At 36.2% G+C, this 25,167-nt stretch overlaps 2 protein-coding genes and 1 pseudogene across 3 annotated transcripts; 2 read left to right on the top strand and 1 right to left on the bottom strand.

Annotated features, from left to right (window-relative positions):
* Positions 1 to 840: 840 nt before the first annotated feature.
* On the top strand, positions 841 to 3,412 carry LOC130987166 (ribosome biogenesis protein BRX1 homolog 2-like; annotated as a pseudogene).
* A 4,662-nt stretch (positions 3,413 to 8,074) lies between these two features.
* Positions 8,075 to 13,174, top strand: LOC130987153 (phospholipid:diacylglycerol acyltransferase 1-like). 2 transcript variants are annotated; one of them, XM_057910796.1, is made up of 7 exons: positions 8,075 to 8,303; positions 8,438 to 8,902; positions 9,762 to 9,984; positions 10,272 to 10,555; positions 11,225 to 11,543; positions 11,826 to 12,085; positions 12,285 to 13,174. In XM_057910796.1, exons 2-7 carry the CDS (start codon positions 8,457 to 8,459, stop codon positions 12,766 to 12,768), a joined length of 2,016 nt encoding a protein of 671 aa, XP_057766779.1. In that variant the 5' UTR covers positions 8,075 to 8,303; positions 8,438 to 8,456; the 3' UTR covers positions 12,769 to 13,174. The 2 variants fall into 2 exon arrangements, with proteins under 2 accessions (XP_057766779.1, XP_057766786.1); XM_057910803.1 differs by lacking the exon at positions 8,075 to 8,303 and having other exon boundaries at positions 8,763 to 8,902; positions 9,730 to 9,984.
* Positions 13,175 to 21,271: 8,097 nt separating this feature from the next.
* LOC131008942 (uncharacterized) lies at positions 21,272 to 22,336 on the bottom strand. The gene is made up of 2 exons (XM_057936073.1): positions 21,928 to 22,336; positions 21,272 to 21,336 (listed from the first exon to the last, which is right to left on the bottom strand). The coding sequence occupies exons 1-2, from the start codon at positions 22,334 to 22,336 to the stop codon at positions 21,272 to 21,274; spliced, it is 474 nt and encodes a 157-aa protein (XP_057792056.1).
* Positions 22,337 to 25,167: the final 2,831 nt, after the last annotated feature.

Raw genomic sequence — 25,167 nt, 5'->3', positions numbered from 1 at the left:
ATATATTGAGAGAACCACAGTACAACATAGATAATGCCTCATTAGTCATTACCCCCTCCCTTCCCCCAAAAAATACCCTTATATATGTGTCGTAATTACATTACACTATCGATTAGATAACTTATCAACTATTTTTGCAGCCTATTTAAAATATAGTTATTGCAAACTTTTAGTAAATTATTTTCCGACTTATATTGTGATTGTAATTTCTACGTTTGTTGGCATTAAGACTTATTATTTCTGCCGAGAAGTTTAATTGTTTATTGACATAATTTATTCGAATAAATTTATCCATTTAATGCATAAAAAATAATTAAATGTCATAATCATTGTTCATCTAGTTTAGAATAATTATTGGTAGGCCGTATTCGTTATTATTTTATCAAAATATAAAATTTTAAAATTAAACTATATATATATATATATGTGTGTGTGTGTGTGTGTGTGTGAGTGTGTGTGTGTATTCATTAAATGTATAAATATTACCACACAACATAATTTATGGAAATAAAATTTGTTATCAGTAATAAAAGTTCTGGAAATCAAAAATTGAATTAGAAATATCCCAATATATTCCTTAAATACTGCATAAAAGTAATTATGTAAAATAGTCTTTCATTTAAAATGAACTAATGACTTATTAATTTATTACGATGCAAATTGAAAAAAAATAACCAATTATGTGTATACATCTATAATCTATAATATATTAAAAAAAAAAAGATAAATTTTAATTGAAAATTAATTTCAAAATTTAGTAACAAATTTATGATTATAATAAAATTGACGATGTATAAATAGCAATATTCAATGACAAAATCCCTCTTTCCTGTGGAGGGTTTAGGGTTTAACCACAACTGCATTTACCTCTTCTTCAATCTCTAGTCGATTAAATCGGAATGGGGAAGAAAAGAAAGCACGGCGAAACGGCGGCGGAGAATGAGAAGAAGGAAGAAATAGCGCCGGAGCGACCGAAAAGAACGCTTTTTGGATTTAAAACCAGTCCTGAAGATATAAAGGAGAACGATACTGTCCCTTTCTTCCGGAATAAAGAGAAAGTTTTGGTTACTTGTTCTCGCCGCATTAGTTACAGGTTTATTTTCTATTTTTCGCAGTATTTGATGTGTTGAGCTTGTTAATCTTGGCGTTGCACCTGCAAATTGAGTTGGCTTAGTATCATGTTTCTATTTGATTACTTTTTTTATTGAAAATGTTGAATGGGTGATTTTAGATATTGGCATTTATTGAGTTGCCAGTATTATGTTTTTATTTGATTACACTTTTAATTGGATTTATTGATTGGATGATTTTAGGTATCGGCATTTGATGTTGAACTTGGTTGATTTATTGCCTCATTGTAAGAAAGATAACAAGGTCGAGTCCAAGGGGAGCAAAGGCACCGATCTAAACGAGCTTGTCGAGCTCAGGAGCTGCTTCTCTTGCTTGTTTTTTGAGGTATTCTGAGTTTCTGAAGTTATCTTGAAATACTGTTTGGTAGAAACATCAATGGTGATATATCTCTTCAGTGCAGGAAAGGCAAAGACCTCTCTACTTATGGATGGCTAAGTGCCCCAATGGTCCCTCTGTCAAGTTTTTGGTTAATGCAGGTATGGCCGGTTACAGTTGTTGTGGCTATCAGATATTCGACTCTCCTTATTCCCCAAACATTTCCTCTGCCTTTTAGATTGGTCGTCCGTAATTATGTTTATCGTGTATATATGCCTGAAGTGCACACAATGGAGGAACTCAAACTTACTGGAAATCTTCTCAAGGGGTCGTGACCGATCCTGACTTTTTCGTCCAACTTCAATAAAAGCCCCCATTTCCAGCTTTCAAAGGAGATGATTACTCAGGTAGGTCTTCCTGTAAGCACGGCCTTGTTTGTTGTTTTTTGTAGATACATGTTGAATTAGACATGATATCAGAAAACTAGCTTAAAAGCTTGTCATAGTGTATACCAAAAGATAACTTGGTTAGTATTTCACATTGTAAGTGGAACAGTCTAATGCTACAATGTTGTATTTCCTATCATTAAAATTGCCCTAAACTGTTAGGGTGTGATTACTTTGATAGAAAAGGTTAGAAAAAGTATATTTTCCATCATTTTCACATGTTTCCTATGATGGATAATTTTCTTCGGGCAGGCTGGAAAATTTATCAGGGCAGCCCCTTTTCACTCCTTTTCTCACAAATGTTGGATAATATTATCCTATTGGGAGGGTGTGAAAATATTTTCCAACATTTCAATTTGTTTATCCATCTATTTCTAACAAAGTAAACACATGATAAAAAAAAAGGAGAAAAAGATAATATTATCTCACCTTTTCTTATCCATCCTTTTCAAATGAAAATTTTACTACCAAAGTAAACGCACCCTAGTAATTTAAATTTCTTGCCTATTCCATCCTGTCATGATTTTCTTACCATCTTTATATTGATTTATGGTTTCAACTTTCTGTATGTTTCCTTTTGTTATTCAGATATTTGCCACACCAAAGGATCACAGGAAATCTAAACCATACCATGACCATGTATTTGTTTTCTCAATTGCTGATGACCACATATGGTTCCGGAATTACCAGGTTTGCAATGTACTAGTATAAGTAAATCATTAGATTTTTATAACATCAAAGTGTTAAGCTTAAAGCATTGAAGAGGCTAGCTGTGACTAGCTACAATTATGTTGTCCGTAGTGCTTGGTGCAACAAACCTCTTTGTTTATTAGTATTTCTCCACGAGAATAATTTACGTTAGCATCTTCATTTTTCTTAAGCAGATATCATCTGGCCATACTGGTACTGCACAAAAGTTGGACAGTGGAGACTTGGAAAAGATGACGTTGGTTGAGGTTTGTGAAGGAGCACCCACCTATTGTTTACATTCAAAATGTTTGTTCTAACATATTTCTTGTGCAGGTTGGTCCAAGGTTCTGCTTAAACCCAATTAAGATAGTTAGTGGCAGCTTTGGCTGGCCAACATTGTACGAGAATCCTTCCTACGTTCCACCCAACACGGTGAGTTCTTTTCCATGGTTCCGCTTTACAATTCACGTCTCATATGCTAAAGATGAAAACATGGATGGTCAAACTTTGAATCATAACCAAATGAAATGTTATAATTAATTCTTACCCTATATCTGTCACCAGATTCCTATGGGGAAAAGGCAGAAGGCTGGGAAATATGCAAAGAAGGTTAAAGCCAAAACTAGGAAGAGGATACATGAGCTGGAAAATCCCCTCGAAGTCGATGAGTTTGCTGATATGTGGAATGAGTAACGACCTAATCTTGTGTTTGGCCATAACTATAAGCATCCAAAATATACAATATTGAGTATGAATGATCCTTGTTTAATAAAATGTTCTTTACAAAAATAAAGAGGAAAAAAAAAGTATCAGTAAGCTTTTTGTTTAAATTTTCGGCGCGAGCATGTTGGTGCCCATTATTGGCGCTGCAAGGTTATGTGAGCTAGGGAGTTGAGTTCCCCAATGACAAATCTGATATAACAAGAAAAAGCTTAAATATAAATTTGAATTTAGAAACAAAAGCTAAGAGATTAACTCGAACCGATAGAAAAATGCTTGTTGGTTTTCGTTTTAGCTCTCCAAGTAGAGATAATTGAATATTGGAATGTTAATATCTAAAAAGTAGATCGGTCTAGCTGCTAAATTTATTTTTAAATCATCGATTTTTTTTTTTAACAAATGTAGTATTGATTGATTGGTATACTGTAATTATATTATTAATTAAAATACGCAAGGTCCTATTACCTGCAACATATTTATATTCACTCTTGTTGTCCTGTAAAACAATTAAAAACTTAGTTTCTTTAATCAATTGCATGCTTAAAATTGGCGGTGTAAATTTAATTATATTATTACATTATAAGTGTAAAAAAAAATATTCAGTGTAAAAGACAAGTTTTTTAGCCTTTTTTTCATTTACTTTGTAAGTTGTTCTCAATAAACAATAAATATTCTTGTTTATTCTCTAAATTTTACGGCTCGAACAGGAATTCAATAGCTAACGAAGAAGGAGGAAAATAAGTAAAAATTAAAAACAGGCTGCTTGGTGAAGAAGGAATGAGATAAAGAAAAGTAGTCGAATTGGAAAATTTTCATATTCCGTTAAACAAGAAAAATACTTTTTATAGAGGCTTTGGCAGACTACTAGCCTTTGCTTTTGGAGCCCATCTTTTTTTCCGCTTCATAGTATTTTCTAAGTTTCTTTTTCAAAATGTTAGTTCCAAAGGGAGAGTGGAAAGCGCCAATTATTAGCTCGTTTCGAAAATTAAATATTAGTAGAAATTAAAAAGTTCTCATCGATCCCAACAAAGCAAATAGTTCATGGGATTTAAGAAATCCTATCAATGAAAGAAATATAGGGTTCAAACGAATTTAGCAAAAAAAATAAAAATAAATAGAGAGTGATACTAAATAGTATGCCACCCACAAATCACTTAAATAGAAAAAAAAACTAATTTATTTAACTTATTTTTTAAAATAAAAATAAGTTTTAGTTATTTTATTATATTCTCTACATTGTAGTTATTTTTTACAATTTTTTTGTAACTTTTTTATTTTTATCAAAAAATAAAACTAAAAATAAAAGATGCAAAATATTACAAAAAACAACTACAATGTAGAGAATACAATAAAATAATTAAATCCTATTTTTATTTAAAAAATAAATTAAATAAATTAAAATTTTTTCTATTAAACTAAATTGTGGATGGCCACAATGTGACCGCATAGATTTATTAAAAAAAACCCATCTCAAATATCTCTCTTTTTATTTTTGGATTAAATATATTACCACAATAAATACTTGCCACTACATAAAAACATTAGCTAGGTTGCGCGAAAAATTAATTAGCGTATTGGTTCTTAATTAACCGATCTCATTTAGCTTTTATGGTGCATTTCTTTGATGGAAAATTATAAAATACATATATTTTCTTTTTCTTTTTTTCTATTCTTTTTACACATTCTTTTAATTGAAAAATTATCTTCAGATCGGAATTTTTTTTCGGACAACTCATTTGCCCATATTTCACTACAATTCATGATAATATTATCACAAGTTATAGGTGAGATAATATTTTTTCATATTGTATATTTTTATGATCTTTCAATTTTACCCACATAATGTGTTTCTCTATCTTTCAATTTCATGTTCTCTCTCTATCTTTTACTCCCTCCGTCCTGCGAAACACGAGTCGTTTCTTTTGGGCACGAGATTTAAGAAAATAGTATTTAGTGCTCGTTTGGTTCAAGTAGATGAATGAAAAGGGAATGAAATCAAATAAAGAAGTGAAATGGTAACAATAATCATTACTTTTATTGAGTGTTTGATTAAACAATGGAAATGAATCATCAGTAAGGGATTCCCTTTCTTTTGTTTTCCCTCTATTTTGAGGGGTAGCAAATTGGGTGATTGAGTTACCATCAAATAAGAGTAATGGTCAACTCATTACCCAAACCAAACAACAAGTAATGGATTTAATTAATTGAATATATTTTCAACCTCTAAAAACACCCAACCAAACATGGGCTTAGTGTGTTAAGTATGGTAAGTGAAAAAGTGAAAAACTATAAAAAATGAGAAACTTTTACCATATAAGAAAACGTAACAAATTTCGTGAGATGACCTAAAAAGGAATACGACTTATGTTTCATGGGACGGAGAAAATATAGTATCTCTTTATAATATTTTCATATATTTTTTCCATCAAAGAGAACATATGATAAAAAGTAGTGGGAATTAGGGCTGAGCATGAACCGAACCGGACCGAAAAAACCGACCGAACCGATCAAATTCGGTTCGGTTCGGTTTTTAGTTTTCTGGTTCGGTTTTCGGTTCGGTTTTAAGATTGAAAAACCGATGATATATCGGTTCGGTTTCGGTTTTATATTTTTGGTTCGGTTATGAACCGAACTAAACCGATACTTAATATATATATATATATAATAAAACCCTAGACATTTTTCATTTCCCACGCCAAACCCAAATCTGGGCGCCGCGCTCCACCTCCCCTCCATTTCAAAATGAAAACCCTAGAAGCAGTCACCGCGCTCCCCCACCCTAAACCCAAATCTGCTGGTCCTTGAAGCAGTCGCCGGCGCCGCACGCCGCTGGAGCAGTCGCTGGAGCTTGAAGCAGACCAGCACGCCGCACGCCGCTTGAAGCAGACCAAGGCCCTGAATCTGAAGGTTGCCACAGCCGTAATCCACCCTCGACAACGGCAAGAAGAGCTGCGCCTGGTGACCAACAGCCGCTGCCCTCTCTCTCCCTCACTCTTCTCTTCTCATTCGCTCAGATCTCTCCCGAAGAAACACAGATCCAACCCATCTCCCTCTCCTCCCTCGATCACTCGGTGAAGAGGAGCCGCCTCCGACCACCAGTCGCCCAACCGGCTGCGCCTGAAAAACCCTAGGCGCACTTGACGCCGCCAAACTTCTTTCTTGCTGGCACCTGAACCACGCCGTTTGACCGTGAGAACGGCGGGGACGATCGTTGCCTGCTCGACGGGAGAGATGAAGCTAGAGAGAGAGAATCATACTAGAATTCAAAGGCAAAGCTCTCTCACATTTTCGAATAGGCTGGAAGAATCATTTTTTCGAATTGGCAGATTCAATGTTTTTTGGGAAAAAAAAATGTCGGTCGGTTCAGTAACCGACCGAAACCGATCGGTATTGGCCGGTTCGGTTCTTGTCGGTTCGGTTCGGTTCGGTCTGTCAACTGCCAAGTTCGGTTCGGTTTCGGTTTCTTCCAAATGGGTCGGTTCGGTTCGGTTTTGAACCGATGCTCAGCCCTAGTGGGAATCACTAAAGTGTGTTAAAATTTTCTCCTCTTATCTTTTCTGATAAACTTACGATTAAAAAAAACACAACCTTAATGATTTAATCTATAGTATTTCGATTTTGAAACACTCCTCCAACTTAAGTTTCCTTATGGAAGAAGAAAATAAGCTGAACATATTTACCTCTAACAATTCTATAGTAATAATCAATTATTGTAAACTAGAACTATAAAAAATGATCTGGTCCGACAAGCTCGTCATATAAATTTTGGCCCAAAAACTCGGGTCAATGTAGCCAAAAAATGATCTGGTCCGACAAGCTAGTCACATAGTTTTTTGCCCATCATCTCGGGTCAATGTAGCCAAAAAATGATCTGGTCCGACAAGCTAGTCACATAGTTTTTTGCCCATCATCTCGGGTCAATGTAGCCCGGTTAAGCTTGAAATTTTTATGCATCATAAAAATATTTATTGGATTTGGGTTGGACTGTAAGAATGTTATCCCGATAAAATTTCACCGAGTTCGATTTTTCGGTAAATGCAACATTATACTTAAAGATAATATCATGATGTATTAAATTTGAGTCATTTTTTTTTATAATAAATTTGAGACATTTAATTTGAGGTATAATTTATTCCATCACTAGCCAACACAAATATAAATTATAATCACATTTGTTATTAATTTTAAACTTCATTCGTTCTATGAAACTTGAGCAGTATTTCTTTTTGGATTGTCCTATAAAATTTGAGCAATTTTTTATATTATAATTTTTTTTCATTTATTCATCATTTCACTTTTTCACATACCATACTTAATACATAAAATATTAACTTATGAGTTTCGATTTACTCAGATAAAATTCATCTTAAATAATTTTAAATTTAGATTAAATAATTTCGAATCAATATAATTTGAATAAAACACACCCAAAAGTGGACCAAGATGAAGACCATTACAAGCGCACGATTATCCCGATTGCGCTGTAAAATTTAGACAAATCAACGGTCGCAAACACTCCAAATGTTTTCAAAAGTCTTTCCACATATTTGACAAGAAAATCCACGTGACACTCCTCCTTCACCGTTCGACACCACCTCACATGTCAATTCTCGTGTTTTCGGCAAACTTTTCAAACTCGCAATGCGGGCTTGTACATTTAAAAGTCCTTTTGACTCTCTTTACCCTAGATTAACTGTACAATACCTTGAAGCATCGCTATTTCTAACCTCAGCAGCTCCGTATCGCAGTATATATTTATGAACTCAATTTCATTCGCCAAAATTTTCAGAGAGTCACGAGTCACCTCTCACCTTCCCTACACAATACACAAACTCTCTCTTTCTCATATACATATTTGTAGATTTTATTCATATTCGTCTCTGCAGAAAAACCACTGGTTCTTCATCGATTTGTGTTTACTGGTTTTGATTGGCTATGGAGCGGTTGATCAAGCTCTCGGAAAGCTCATTTTGCATTCATTTATTGCAAAGCAAATCAGGGGTATAAAATTAATCATCCATTCTATCTGACAATATGCACAGAGACGATACAGCTCATGGTTCTTTCTTGACTGTCTCAAAATACAATAGGAAATTTGTAGCTTATGCTTATACGCTTCTGCATGTTATACACAGTGATACAAGATACGTATAAATGGCGATATTCAGGCGTAGAAAAGGCGCCAGTGGTAGAAGGCCTCAATCGGACGAGAAGAAGGAGACATTGACCAAGGAATCGGAGGAAAAATCGGATTCAAAACTCAATTCGCAGCGGAGCTCGCCTCCGGCGGCGGCGGCGAGGAGGAAACGGAATTGTGTGGATAGGTGCTGCTGGTTCGTCGGATGCATTTGCTCGATGTGGTGGTTTTTGTTGTTCCTGTTCAACGCAATGCCGCAGTACGTAACGGAGGCGATTACGGGGCCGCTGCCGGATCCGCCAGGGTTGAAGTTAGCCAAGGACGGGTTGCAAGCGAAGCATCCGGTGGTTTTCGTCCCCGGGATAGTGACGGGGGGGCTCGAATTGTGGGATGGGCACTCTTGTGCTGAGGGGTTGTTCAGAAACAGGCTGTGGGGTGGAACATTTGGTGAAGTCTACAGAAGGTATCCATCAATTCCTAAATCATTTTTAATAATACTGTAGCATATCTATGTTTATAGCATTCGGATTCTATGGGACAACAGAACATATAATTTTGTTGTTTTTATCAATTGTGCTGATTATGATCCGTTGGGGGATATGATACATGCATGTGGAGTATATTCAAGGTGGATTTTAGCTAGTAACTGATAGGTTAATCGAGTTTGCGAAATTTACATTCCGTCCGATGATTGTTGATTTTGGCTTGACAATACCAATTGAACTTTGAACCTTTCCGAGAAAATAGATGTGATAAAAGCTTCAATGCTACTCGCAAGGTTCATTTTGTCACTTGCTTGGAACTGGAGAGGATTTTCATCGTACAGTTGCAGCAATTAATGTTGCATTGCTGACTGATAATTGACATGGATGTATCAATGCTGGATATGATGGAACAAGCTTATGTATTTACAAATGAAGCTACAAAATGGCTGACTTATTCCTTCAATATAATATGAAACATTGTACTGGATAGATACTAATGTTTAATGCATCTGCTATTAATTTAAGGTAGTGCATGCTCAATGGCCATTTATACGATGCGATTCCGTAATGGCTGCACATTGATAATTGTCAAATACTAAGATACTATTCATATGCTTTACTGAGATCTCTCCTCTCAGTTTGCGTCTCCATATGCACCAGTGCAGATATATGTTTATTTGGAATGTTTTCCTTTTCTTTGTAATGTTATTTTGATAGATTTCAGGGATTTTTTAAAAGAGTTGCATGTTTGATGCTTGCTTGATTTGCCTAAGTTAGCTTATGTTGCTCTATAAAATCTTTTCAGTTTTCCACTCAGAAGTTGCATTATATATGCAGACCCTTGTGTTGGGTTGAGCACATGTCACTGGATAATGAAACTGGACTAGATCCTCCTGGCATAAAGATCAGACCTGTTTCTGGACTTGTAGCAGCTGATTACTTCACTCCTGGGTACTTTGTGTGGGCACTTTTGATTGCCAACTTGGCTCGTATAGGATATGAGGACAAGAATATGTTTATGGCAGCATATGATTGGAGGCTTTCATTTCAAAATACTGAGGTGTGCCACTTTCTTACTTAGAATTCTTATGATCCTTTGAACAAACTAATATGGCAGTAATTAGAAAAGCTCATTGTACGTGGAGCCCTGCCAGTTTTAGGGCCTTTAATGGGATTGAACCATTGATTAAGTTCTGCCATGAAAGATGGCCATTTACACAGATAAAGGCGACCTAACCTTATTCGTATAGCTTATAGCTTTCATATTTCTATTGAACTTTCCTCATCCTTGGTTTCTTTCTAATCATATACAAATTGTTTTCTCTTTTACTATGTTCTAATCTTCAGGTTCGAGACCAGACTCTCAGCAGAATGAAAAAAAACATAGAGCTCTTGGTTACGGTTAATGGTGGTAAAAAGGTGGTAGTAGTACCACATTCAATGGGTGCTCTGTATTTCTTGCATTTTATGAAATGGGTGGAGGCACCTGCACCAATGGGTGGTGGTGGTGGACCAAATTGGTGCGCAAAGCATATAAAGGCTGTAATGAACATTGGTGGACCTTTTCTAGGTCTTCCTAGAGTAGTTTCAGGATTATTTTCTGCTGAAGCCAAGGATATTGCAGTTGCAAGGTTTTTTTTGTCTAACTCTCTTGATTTACCGGTTTGGAATGATTGTCATAGTGATCTGCAGCTCTTCCACTATATTGCAACTGTTGTATGAATTAATGTGTGGCTATTTTCCATTAATAGTCACCTGGATGCCGCACGGTTTTCTGGTAGATTACTTGAAAAATTACAAATGTTCTCAAACCTAGCATAACTGCCCCCATCTGTCGTTTCTGTTGCGTTATTGCGCCATCATGAGTTGTGCAAAATACATTTGGTTGCTACACGCTTAGGTTCTTCTGTTTATCTTTCTTTCATGGTTATTAGTTGAATGATATTATATTGAGTTTCAGTGCAATTGGTATGCTGTGGTTTCCTAGAAGAAGCTTATGACATAATTTCTTCTGGTTATACGTAAATGCCTATCTGCTATTGAGCACAAATATGCAGTTAACTGTATGCAAAGAATTGATGAATCTTTTCTGTGGTGCGATGATGAATCTTCAATGTAGATGTTAAGAACCACTCCTTAGGCCTTACCCCCGGAAAAAAAAAGGTTTTGTTTGGTTATTTGTTAGAGTTTTTTGGAGGGAGATTATAAATCTTCACAGAATTGAGTTTTTTATTCTTTTATTTCCCCCTTTTCCTCCCGTCCTCAAGCTCAGGTTTGGTTACTTTTTGCTGCTTCTGCAGGGCTGTCGCACCAAATATTTTGGATAAGGATGTATTTGGCTTTCAGACTTTACAGCATGTGCTGCGAATGACTCGTACTTGGGACTCAACAATGTCGATGTTACTCAAGGGTGGGGATACTATCTGGGGTGGAATTGATTGGTCCCCTGAAGAAGGTCACATATGTAGTCCAAAGAAGAATGGTTATGATCAAACAACGGGTGATAACAAGACTCTGAATTTGACCACTTATAGTCGCACAAAGTATGGAAGACTGATATCATTTGGAAAGGAAGTGGCTGATTTGCATTCATCAGAGATTGAGAGTGCTGATTTTAGGGTAACTTTTTGGCTCACACTCATTTATTTACTTGGGGAGCTCTCAGCCTAATCGATGGTGAACCCTCTCAACTTCACACATATAGGCTGCACTAAAGAATAAAATAGCACTTGCTTGTTTATTTCCATGATCTGCCCAGAAAAGTAGAATAACATATTTACTTGCTCCATTTTCTGAATTAGAAACATTCAAAAACTGATTTTTTATGCTAAAGATGAAATGTCTTTGTTGGCTTCAAGAAAATCAGATTCATTGATGTCCATGTTTTGGATGATCCTTTAGGGTGCTATCAAGGGTAATAATCTTGCAAACACAACATGCCGTGATGTATGGACAGAGTACCATGATATGGGCATCGATGGGATCAAAGCAGTTGCTGATTATAAGGTCTACACAGCTAATTCAATGCTGGACTTGCTATATTTCGTTGCCCCAAAGATGATGAAGCGTGGTGGTGCACAATTTTCATATGGAATCGCGGATGATCTGAGTGACAAAAAATATGATCATTACAAATACTGGTCAAATCCTCTTGAAACAAAGTAACACTCTTTACTTCCTTTGTATAAGTATCCTTCATTGGATGTCTTTGGCTGAGTCTTAAACTTCATAATCCTGCAGTTTCCATGGTTGTCTGCATTAGAAGTTAGATTTTATTTCAAATAATCAAACATTAGTAATAGTAACCCTAAATTGGTTTCGGATCTCCGTCCCTCACAGCAACTTTTATCCTTGGTGCAGATTACCAGACGCCCCAGACATGGAGATCTTTTCAATGTACGGAGTAGGTATCCCTACTGAACGAGCATACATATACAAGCTGAGTCCTAGTTCAGAATGCACTATTCCTTTCCAAATTGACACCTCAGCTGATGGTGGATCCAAATGCCATTGTCTAAAAGGAGGAGTATATTCCATAGACGGAGATGAAACTGTACCAGTTCTAAGTGCTGGATTTATGTTTGCTAAAGGTTGGAGGGGAAAGACCAGATTTAATCCCTCGGGTATCCATACCTTCATAAGGGAGTATAATCACGCCCCTCCTGCAAATTTACTACAAGGCAGGGGAACCCAAAGTGGAGCCCATGTTGATATATTGGGAAACTTTGCTCTAATTGAAGATATCATCAGGATTGCAGCAGGTGCAACTGGAGAAGACATAGGAGGAGACCGAGTGCACTCAAATATATTCACATGGTCCGACAGGATTAAGCTAGAGCTGTAGATGCCGTTGTAGCTTGGCTTGGTTATATATGCTCTATTTATATGATCATTCAATCAGCATCATCCCATGCTTGCATGATTGTGATTTTTCAGCTGCTAATTCTTCATCCCGCTGTTAAATAACATTCTTGATGCTCCATTTCCTGGTTTGAGAGAAAGATATAAGCATTTTGCCTCTGTTCGTGCAGATGAAATCACCAAGATGAACAAGTGCAGAAAGCAGGTTCAAAGGTAATTTGCTTCTGCAAAGTAGACTTGTGAGTTTTACTGAAACAATAATAAGTACAGCTGGGTGCATGTGTTGTATTAGATAGTTTAATTTGTAATGTGAATTTATTAAATTTGGACTGGATTAAAGTAATTGTTTGCAAGATAATGTGTGAGAGTCACTTCTCTTTCTCTCTCAATTGATTCTCGCGTGTGATTTGATTAGATATGCAGTGTATGTAATTAAGTAGTTCCATGAATTGAATATTTGGCGGGAGTGATTTTAAATTTGTGAAAAATCACGATTCAATTATTAATTGTAATCATGGATAAAATGGATCAAGCGTGATTATGTACATTTTCCTTTGAGTTCTTGATAGTATAGGACATTATAAAGGAGAAGACAAACTCTTAATTCCGATGCAATCAATCTTTAAGTTCCCAAACTCTTGAATTTCATTGAAATTAATGACTTTTAAAATTAGAGATTCATTGGTCAGACAAAATCAATCAAATGCAGTAACAGAATGAAACATAGAAAACTACCACATAACATCATTCTTTAAAATGAAAACGAAACACAGAACAAAAAAGGCAGCCAACAGGAAAAATATAATGAAATTAAAATGTACGGTGCCTCTACTCTACTGGGCCAGTGTGTTTCTCTCTCTGACAATAGACAATGGGGATATGGAATGTTTTAATTTTAGTAATTGGGATTTGGGACATACATGTCTATTGTAAGGTTTGTGTTCTGAGAAGTGAAGCACAAAACACTGTACGATTTTCTTACAACGTCCCATCCTTGAGTTTCTCATGCATGCATTTCGGGTTTTATGCTTCTTAATATTGTCTTACTATTTCCTTTTACTTTATATATTTTGCACAATAATTCTTATTTTTAGATTAACAATCAAGAACTCAAACGATCTGCAAACGCAATACATGATTAATTATTGAAATTCATTCACATTTCTGTACATATATGAAATTTATTAATACTCCATGCAATTTTTCACGAATCAAGATGTCCACTGATGGATCCAGGGAGCTTCCTCCCAATTTTTTAGTTTTATATATATATAGAGAGAGAGAGTTGCATTCTACGACAACCACTTCTCTAGATAGAGAATAAAGACCAAATTAAGGCATTTATTGAATCTCAATCAACAATCCAGATTGCATTCGAATTTAATTTTTCATGTAATTAAAAATTGGCGATTAGCATTTATTTAATCGAAAAAGGTCAAATATGTAAAAAAACAAATTGACCGAATTCATCCCGTTGAACAAATCCCGAAAATTCCTCTCTTTCCATTCTGGGACCTGATCTATTTCGACGAACATATCGATGAACATTAGTATGTTCATTTGTTTTTGTACGAACATGTCGACGAACATTAGTATGTTCATTTTTTAGGAGTGACTGAAACATATACAAAAACGGCTGATACACAATATTTAACTAATTTTTTGGGATTTAGTATATCTTGCCAAATATAAAATAATGCTGAATGAATTTAATTATATATGGACGATATCAGTTACAAAATATTATGCATTTACTTATTTGACCTTTACAGATTTAAATGCAAGAAAAATCTACAATTTTTGGTCCGTTAGATTAAGCAAAATCGACACACAAGATTTAGTTTTTATTCTTTATCTAAGGGAGTGGTCTCCATTGAACTCTCTCCAATATATATATATATATATATATATATATATATAAAGAAAGAAATACGAGAGATAACATAATACATCTATATAAGTATATAATAACGACTAAATATTGTTGTAATTAGTAACTTTTATTTTTAATTATATAATTAAAAAAAAATGATATGTATAAATGGCATATCATGCTTATATATTGATAATTTTGTATCAACATTTAAGAAGATTTAATTATTTACCATTAACAACAAATTGTGTTATATAAATGATACATTCCATATAATAAATGTGTATATATATTTATTGATTATAATCTATAAAAGATAAGATATCATAGTCGATGAATGTTTATTAAATTAATTTAATATATATATATATATATATATATATATCCATATAATAATAGTATAAAAGGGACAAAAACATTCAAATAATCTAAATTATAATTATTTAAACAAAATAACTCATAATATCAATATTATATAGTATAATCAAAGTAGTTCATTAAAAGTAAATTTTAACTCACACACAAACATAAAAGATTAAATTTTCAATTTTAAAAATTTGAGGATATTATAGAGTAGTACCTCTCTATCAAAATAAGTGATTTACTACATTTATTACCAATTTTATAAATTTTCAATATAAAATACGGACTATTAAAGCGGACAAGTGAGTAGGATTAATTTTTTTTAATAAAATCAAATTCGTTATTACAATTTGAACTCATGAAGATAATCAATTTTTTTCTCACACACATTAACATAAAGTGTCAATTTCTAAAAAAGGGAGAATATGAAAACATCAATTCAAAATAATTTCACTGCATTGAACCTTAAAATAAATCTTTTACTTTCTTTACAAAAATCTTAAACTTTTACATTATCTTATACTACCGTTTTCCTCAATCAAATTCTTCCACTTAAAAATTATTTATTTTAGTTTCAAATTTATCTTTAAAAAATCCATAAATTCACACTAAAAAAAGTATAAATTTTAGTGTGCGCAAAACAATCATCCAACTTCTTCTCATTTCTATTGTCCTCATTTGTGTGGATAAAATATACTCTATCCGTCTCAACTAAATAGACTTGTTTTTCTTTTTCTGATGTCCCAAAATATAGGTTAATTTTCTCAAACATTTTTAAATCATATACAAATATATCTGTTTAATTTTTTGATTAACTGTAGCATTGATGTATCGCTAAATAATAAATATGGGCATATTAGGAAGTTATTTGTATAATTTTCTTTTCAAAGATTTTCTTAATCCTTGTGCAAAATTCAATCAACCTATATAATTGGGACAAATTAAATATTTTGAAAAAAGTTCGAGTTGTATAATATGCATAAAAAAGCAAAAGTTCTAGAAAATCTTTCTTTATAAGTATAAACCTGAAATAAAAAAATATATGAAGTTTTTTATGGACATTTTAAATAGCTAATAATGATCGTTGATAAAATATGTTGTTGAGATATTGGTCATATAAAAAATATATGGATATTTTGATGAACATTTTAACTAGCTAATAATGATTGTTGATAAAAATATATTGTTGAGATATTGGTCATTGATTTTACTAGCATATAACTATAAAAATCATCTATATTTGTGAGATCTTAGTCACACACATATTTTACTCCCCATCAATCTAGGGCTGTCGATCGGTTCGGGTTCGGTTATCCGTACCCGAATTTTCGGTTACCCGAACCCGAAATTGCCATATTTTACTAACCGTTCTCGAACCATTTTAGATATTCGGTTATCCAATAACTGTTTCGGTTAACCGATTCAGTTATTTGGGTATCCAAAATACCCGTTTAAAAAATTAAAATTCATAATCCACCACTTAATCAATCGCAATTCTCACCATTAGCAGATCTACTTATAGGTTCTCAAACAGAAAAAAAAAATAAAACATAGTTCAATTTTTTCTCACTGAATGTAGGGTCACAGCCTTGAATTTCAATTTAAGAACTCGGCACACACATATGATTATATTTTGGTGCATTATATCAAAAAGGATAAAAATTGAGAGCATAAAAATTCGATTAAATTGAGAGCATAGTCCAACACTCTAGTCTTGAACAATACAAAAATTTGATTAAATTCATAGCATAAAAATTGAGATTTTTTAGTGCATTCCAGTAGATTCAGCGCATAAAAATTCAGATTTTGGAGTACATTTCAATAGATTCGGCGCACAAAAATTCAGAGCATAAAAATTCAGATTTTGTCAAAGTTTATGATGATTCAGCGCACAAAAATTCAAGTATAAAAATTCACAAACTCAAGTAAATTCAAGTATAAAAATACATAAAGATTCGAGTAGATTCAAGGCACAAAATTCAGATTTTGGATATCGAGTAGATTTCGGCGATTCGTGGCGGAGCAGTGGAGTCTGGCGGAGAGGGGCGGCAGCTCGTCGGAGCGGCGTAGTTTGGCGAGAAGTGGAGCAAGGCAGCCGGGGACTTGCAGCGCACGCAAGAGGGAAGTCGACGTCGCGCGCAGGTAGGCAGCGACACCGTGGACTTGCAGCAGCTGACGGCGTCGCCGACTGGAGACTATGGATAGAGAAGAGAGGGTGGGGTGTTGAGCGGCGGGTGGGTTTGGTAGGGTAGGGAGTGTTCAGAATTCATATTGAAATTAGGATTTAAGGCTTTAACTTTTAATTTTTAAATAATCATTATAATTAAAAAATATATATATATATATATATATATTAAATTATTAATTAAATAGTTATCGGTTATTCGGTTAACCCGATCGGGTTAATCGATACCCGAATTTTTCAAGAAAATGATAACCGAACCCAAACCAATACCCAAAATTTTCGGTTATTGGATAACCGATCTGGAGCGGTTCGGTTCGGTTATTGGATTATCCAAAATCCAATATCCATTTAGACTGCCCTACTCATCACTTAGTATTGGTGAGATCTATTGACTTAAAAATTTTATATTTTTATTATGAAAATATTACCAATTTTAATATAGTTGTATAATATAAAAAGATATTCAACTTCAAATAATATAAATTTCTTATACTTTTTATTCATTTAGTTAAATAACTATCATTGTGCATCGCACGGGACCAAAATTAGTTTTTTTGACAAATTTTGAGGCCATCCACCATTTTTTTGTCTACAACCATATCGAAGTGTTTAGCGATGATGTGTTGTTTTAAATCCTCTTTTAAACTAAAAATCGGCCACCTTTTATGCGGCCACCTTTGCAGTCACCTTTGCGGCCACCTCCATCTTTTTCGAGAATCAAGATGACTGTACGGAATTCTTTTTAGTCTATACAGTAGTTTAGCAAGCTGTGTACGAGTAAACTTAAGATAAATTTCATGCCAGGCAGGTCAATCATCACCAGGCAGTACGCTCTTACATCGTCGTAATGGTGGCCTTTCCAGCAATATGTACTGCAGAACCAACTTCGGGTTTAACAACTAACAGGAGTGAGGAATATTTAATCAAATTATATTTAATAATAGTATTTTAATAATTCACATAATAACAAAAAATTAATATGAGAAAAATCCTAAAATAAACAAGCTATTATATAAAACAAATCATAAAGAATTCAACATAAAAAGTAATTGACGAGGATAAAAATATGCATCACTTGAAGATAGGAAGATTGAAACAAATCCAATTCAAATTCGCTGCTAACAGCGCTGTTGCTTTTAACACAATGCTGCTGATGATCTTGCAGGTCTGATTTCCCTGGACAAACCTTATCCCAGAGAATCTCAAGTATATCGACATAAAGGAGATCGAGATAAAACACAAGATAGCCATCAAGAGTTCAAGTCCGATTCTAAGCCCAAAAGAAGTCATATTCTTACTAGAATTCATGATGTTTTAGCCTATAAATACGTGTAAAACCCTATTGTAAAATCATCATTCACATACGCTCAATTATTCAAAGCCTTATGCTATATTCAATACCAAAGTTCTCTATATTTTAGCAATCTTCTCGTGTTCTTTAGTTTTTCGTTATAGATGATATTTTTGGGCACAAAAATTGGCGCCGTCTTTGGAAAGTCGGAACCCAAGCTAGACGTTTGAAGATAGTTTTTTGTTAACGTTTTCTTTCCACGCATGTTAATTCATTACTGAGCCATGGAGAAGGAGAACGACAATATCAATGTCAACCGTGACCTCAACGTAGATTTCAACCAAGGAGATGACGGTCATAATCGAATCTTGGACTTGGCAGCATGGATCGTCGGCAATAACGAGTCTATTGATCGAGTGTCGGTTAATACAGTCATCAACAGCACTGCCATAGCGACACCCGCATGAAACAACCCTGCAACGAATTCTAATGATGCTATGTTACAAACCCTCAACTTACTACTCATGAGGCAATTAATGAGTATGGCCAGAACATCAAATTCTCCGTTCACCACCCATGCACCACCAGTTACTACCCCAGGTAGTGATCCTTAAACGCAGAAAACCCACGAGGGAGCCAAAAGAACCAAATCCATCTTGACTGAGGCAACAAAGGACGGAGAAAACCCTGGAGCTCAGGAGAACCCTGTCAACAAAAACTTGCGTGATCCCATGGATCAAGTACTCATAGAAGACGTGGGAGAATCAACACAAGAGGCATTAGAGAAATTGCACCGAGGCGGAGCAAATGAGATGGATCTACCAACTAAACTTGCAATCATGCAGCAACAAGTACATGATTTGCAGGCAACCCTGAAGAATAAGAAGGGACGACGAGAGCCTATTTATGAGGAAGAGTTCTCGGAGACACTGAAAGCACCATCGAAAGAGTGAGTAGTGTATCTTTGAAATCGGGAGACAAGGAAGGAGCTACCACCCAAGAGGTCTACATGAGCGAGTAGTGTATCTTTGAAATCAGGAAACAAGCGAGGAGCCACCACCCAAGAGGTCTACATGCAGCGTTACAAACCTGTAAAATGTGTTGTCAGAGGAAATTCTGTCAGATGTGTTGTCGGCGCATTACATACCTGATTTGAGGGGCTCATGACGTTGCACCAATACAGTGAGGGTATTCGTTGTAGGCTCTTTTCAACAACCCTATCAGGCTTGGCTCAACAATGGTTTCGCAAGTTAAAGTCAGGATCTATCCACAATTTTGACGAGCTTTACGACCTGTTCATGCACCAGTTCGCCAGTTCCAAAAGAGCAGAAAAGACGATCATGTCCCTGATGGACATACAACATGAACCGCAAGAGACTTTGAGGGAGTACGTTGCTCGATTCAATATGGCCTCATTGGAGGTACCAGAGGTCGAGTCAGTAATAAAGGATTATGCTTTCATCTGGGGACTCAAACCAGGACCACTGTTCGACGCATTACAGATCACAACAGCGAGGACTTTGATGGTCTACTGTCCCGTCTGCCCGAGTACATACAATTGGAGGAAGCTAAAGCAGCTAGAAAAGCAGAAGCTGACAGAAATCGGATTAAGAGATTCGAAAATGGAGATGAATGAAAGGAAGCTTGATACCCTAACAGGCCGGCACCAAGGGCACCCCCACCCAGAGGTCCGATTGCTTTTAATATCACAGCAAAGCAATGCCCGATGCTGGAAAGAGGAGCCGATGAGGGGAGAAGAGAAGTCAATGAACAATGCCCCTTACTAAGAAGAAGAGTCGACAATAGGAGATCAAACATCAACGAAATCTGCAGAGCTCCAACATATGAAATGTACACCCCCTGAACAGAACCCAATAATACATCTTTCATGCTATAAAAAACAATGATTAGTTTCATCCGCCCAAGTCATATGTAAAGGGATCTCCGCAACAGGACCTAATGACTTGCTTTGCGAGTTTCACAATAGATTTGGTCACACCACGAATGAGTGCACACACCCGAAGTATGTACTGAAATTCCACGTGAGGAGAGGCCAATTGAAGTAATCCAAAAGATAATAAGGGGCAGTAGGCTCGAGAGATCAAAGGGAGCAGAGGCGACCGCCTGCACCACCGCAGCTGCCTAATGAAGAAGTAAGAATGATCACTGGAGGAGAAATAGATGGAGCATCCAATAGAGCCAGAAAAGTTGTAATTGGGGCTGCCAGAGCCTAGGCAAGTTAGGTAATGATAATTACCAATATGAACACTGATGCAGAGATTTCTTTTGGACCAAAGGACGAAAGACCACTGATGAGGCCACATAATGACGCCGTAGTTATTTTAATAATCGTAGCATTCAAGCTAATTGCATTACATTTTACGGTGATTTGTTATATTAGTTTGTTAAATTTTGTGTTATTTTCGATCCCCTTTTTTATTTCTTAGTTAATTTTCATTGCGGAGTTTAAGTCGATCCTCTAATTAAAATAAGATTATGAATTATTAATAATTAAAATTAAATTATTTTTATAGAAAATGAAACAATTTTTTAAAATGCACACATACAAATTTTTTTAATATAATTTCAATATACTTGTTGTTGAATCCATAGAACAATTATTTATTATAATAAATGATTGAATATATAGTCCTAAACCAATTAAAATTTTATTTAGACACAAAAATAAATTATACCATTGCCTCAAAAAATTTGATTCACTCATATAAATACTTTCAAGTCCCATCAATAACTCTTCTGACGAGCTGACCCATTCAATAAGCATCACCATTCACCACTTTCTCAACGGAAATGAATATGTATTTGTACAAACTAGCTGCTGCATTTTCAGAGCATCCACAATGCTTGCACCCATAGTGGGTGCAATAGAATGGGTCCCACTTCTATTGCACCCACTCCCACAATGGTATTGCACTCACTATGGGTGCAATAGATTTTATTTTATTTTTGAATTAGTTTTATTCTAGTTTCCATTTTACAATAATTAAGAAATTAAAATTTCATTGAATTAAAATTCAAATCCTACATTGTTAGAAATAAAAGAAATACAAGAAATTAAAATCCTAAATTACTTAAATTAAAACAAACATAAAATAAAAAATCCTAAAAATCTACGGGATGTTGTGTCGTTGCTTGATCTCCGCCACCTTGCACATGTGAAACGCCAATTCGTCGGGATTCATTTGAGAGGTGTCCCGGCTCATCAACATGCTATCGGCGAGGTCACGTTGAACTTGGGAGAACGTTTCCATTGCATTCACCATATTCGCCATGTACCCGAGAGCTTTTTGGTTATCCTCCGACGTCTCTTCGGCCTTTTTCTTGCCTTTCCGCTTGTCTCTCTTGGCCGCCTTTTGGCCTTGGGGCCGGGTGGAGATAGAGGCGTCACTAGAAGTCGTTGTGGGAAGACCGTCGGACCCCTTTGATCGTTTGTCCGAATGGACATCAGAGTGAACATCCCCGCCGAGACTTGAAAATTTCTTCGACTCGCGCAAGATCTTCCATGCATGCGAATACCGGAACGGAACACGGTACTCGGCTAGCCACATTGCCTCTGCTTGCTCCAGGATTTGAATATCACTCATGCCTGATTTCCATTGATCGTGGCATTTTTTGTGCATGGCCTCAAACCTCTTCGCATCCTTCGACACCCGTTGAAAGTGAGATTTGATTTGCGTGACGTCGCGTGAAATAGATCCTTCGGGCCTTTTAGCGTTGTACTCGGCGCAGAGGGAGCCCCAAAACTTCGCCCCTTTTTGGTCGACACCCACCACAGAGTCGTGGGTGTGCTCGCAATACAAACGGCAAATTAGCACCATTTCTGCCGGATAATAGTTGCTACGTTTGGATGCCGCCGGCATAGAAGCAATCTCCTCCACGTCGGGCTCGGGCTCGGCAACGGCGGCAAAACGGGGGTTCAAATTGGTGCCCGCCGCTTGAAAGGCATTCGATTCTTGCGTGAACGGCGAGAATCCTTGCCTGGAAGCATTTGATTCGTCGGGGGATGGATTTTGAGGATGTTCACGCCAATAGTTGCTCCAATCGCCTTCCATTGCTATTTGTTGAAATAATTTAGAAGATGAGGGGAATGGATGAATGAGGAGAATGGATGAATGATAGAGGATGAAGAAGAGAATGAGGTTGTATATGTATATATAGAGGGGGTATAGAAATTAAAAAGAAAAAAAAGAAAAATCGGCAACGGAAAAAAAACGGTCAAAAACGGCTATTTTTAATTTTTTTTTTCGGCCGAAAAGGGGCGCGTGTTTTACACGCCCCCTCCTTCGCTCCCACTATTCATGAGTGCGTAGCAACGCCCCCCCTCCTTCACACCCGGGTGCGGCAATGGTGGTGGGTGCGATAGGCCGAGTTCGATCCGGCCATCGCACCCACCGCTGCGGATGCTCTCATATTATTATTATTAAGAAAATACCACAATATCGTTCACATATATACATATAGATGATGAGTCATGACTTAGGGTGGCATATGCACAACAGCATCACATAAAACAAAAGGGTTTATAGTCGGTGGAGTGTGTACATTCACATTCATATTCACATTAACTTACTCGTTAATCTTACATTACCAAATTAAATTAACTCAAAATTATTTGAAAATAATTTTATTAGACAAGGAAGCCAAAACTAATCTACTAAGACAATCTCACGAATCACGATTTACATATTTCACGAAACATTGGGGGTTTTTTTTTTTTTTTGATATGATAGTGAATTTTCATGTGGAATTTGGATAAGGAAGCATTGAATTGAGTTTGGTGTAAAAATTTGGCGTGTTGTGTGGTGTTGTCTGTATGTGGAAAAGGCAAAAGAGTCAAAAACCACCGGGAATTGGAAATGTGGAGAAAGACATTTAAGTCTACATTATTATAGCATAGCCTCACAGCTTTTTTGGACTCAAGAAAACGACAACTATAACAACTGCAAACCTTTCTTTTGTCTTATTCACTTCTCACTTTTACCCTCCCACTTTACCAATCTCCTATTTTCCTTTTTCTTTTAAAAAATAATATTTTATGCAAAGTTTATTGTGCCTTCATTGTGAAAAGCAGATGGATCCATGATCGTGAAACACAAATAATTCTCGCACTTAATTGTTTTTAATATAAAGAACGACACTTGATTTACATACTCCCTCCGTCCCGTTATTAACGGCACGTTTCTTTTCGGCACGGGTATTAAGGAGAGTGTTATTAAGAGAAAAGTTGTAGGAACCACATGTTTAATGTTATTGTTAATTAATGTTAAATATAGTTAATAAAATAACTCTCTTCTTCATCAACACCGGCGAGGCCGCCGGCGGTGGCGGCGCCGCCGCCTTCCCTTCGCCTCGTCTGTCCTCCTCATCTCCGTCCAACAAATGTGTTTCCCCCAAATTCAAGAAATCCAAGAAATTCTGCAACTAAAGCCACTAGTTTCAGATCTCAACTCAAGCTTGTAGGCCCTGTACTATCGGATCTGGCCAAGGCAGAGAAGCCACCACCGACCCTCCCTTTACAGAACTCCGGCGAGAGGGAAGAAAGCGGTGGAAGAGAGGGAAGGAAGAAAGGCGAGAGATCGGTTGTCAAACACAAAATCCAAAAAAATGCACGAAAAATTACACCCAAAGAATTACAAACCCATCTCCAATCACCAAAAATTACACCCAAATGCTGCGAAAAATTACAGATGGGTTTTCAAACACTAAAATTACAAACCCATCTCCAATCACCAAAAAGTGGCTCGAAGCATTTTAATAAATTCTCACAAAATTACAAACCCAGATTTTGACTGATTGAATATCAAAACTTACAAACCCAGATTCCGCCATTTCCGCTGTCGTCGCCGGCGAAGCACATCAAAGCTTGGGTGAGCATCGGGCCCTAATTTTTGGAGGCGGAACCACCAACAGGAAGGAAGGACTCAAATCGCGGAGAAGGCGGCCTTCATAGGGGTGGAGGCGCGACGATGGAGCCGCTCAGATCTCGGAGCCGGCGGCGGATGGAGCAAGCGCAGAGGTGTGGAGGCGGTGGAGGGTGGTGGTGGCGCTAGGCGGTGGAGGGTGGAGGCCGCGCTAGGGTTTAAGAGATGGTGGTGGAGGGATGAAGAAGAGGGTAGAGAGGGCAGGAGAAGGCGGCGACAGGATGCGAAGTCGTCGCGCCGTCGCCGTGGAGGAGGAGGAGAGACGGAGTCGCCGTGGAGAGGAGGAGAGACGGCGAGTGAGTAATTGGGAGAGAGAGAGAGTGTGTTAAGAGTGAGGGTATTTTTTAAAGTGTTTAATTAGGATTTTAATTAACATTAATCAATCCCTTATTTTTTCCAAAATAGGAAACGTGCCATCAATAACGGGACAGCCCAAAAAGGAAAACGTGCCATTATTAACGGGACGGAGGGAGTATTTTGTTTTCACTAAAAAAAACAGATGTAAAATTAAAATTTTCCAATGCATAATCTTATTGGCAGTTATGAACTTGCCTTCGTTAATTAATATAGGGTAAATATTAATTTATGTTACAATGTATTAATATTTTAATGAATATATTCTATTATTATACTTCATCTGTCCCGCGAAACTTGATCACTTTCTTTTCGATACGAATTTTAAGAAATTAATAGTAATGTGATGTCATATTTAGTAGTAGTATGGTGTC

The sequence above is a fragment of the Salvia miltiorrhiza genome, chromosome 1, assembly GCF_028751815.1.
Source record: "Salvia miltiorrhiza cultivar Shanhuang (shh) chromosome 1, IMPLAD_Smil_shh, whole genome shotgun sequence".
NCBI lineage: Eukaryota > Viridiplantae > Streptophyta > Magnoliopsida > Lamiales > Lamiaceae > Salvia > Salvia miltiorrhiza.
The sequence above is the reverse complement of the archived record's forward strand: the minus strand, read 5'-3'. Positions and strand labels throughout refer to the sequence as shown.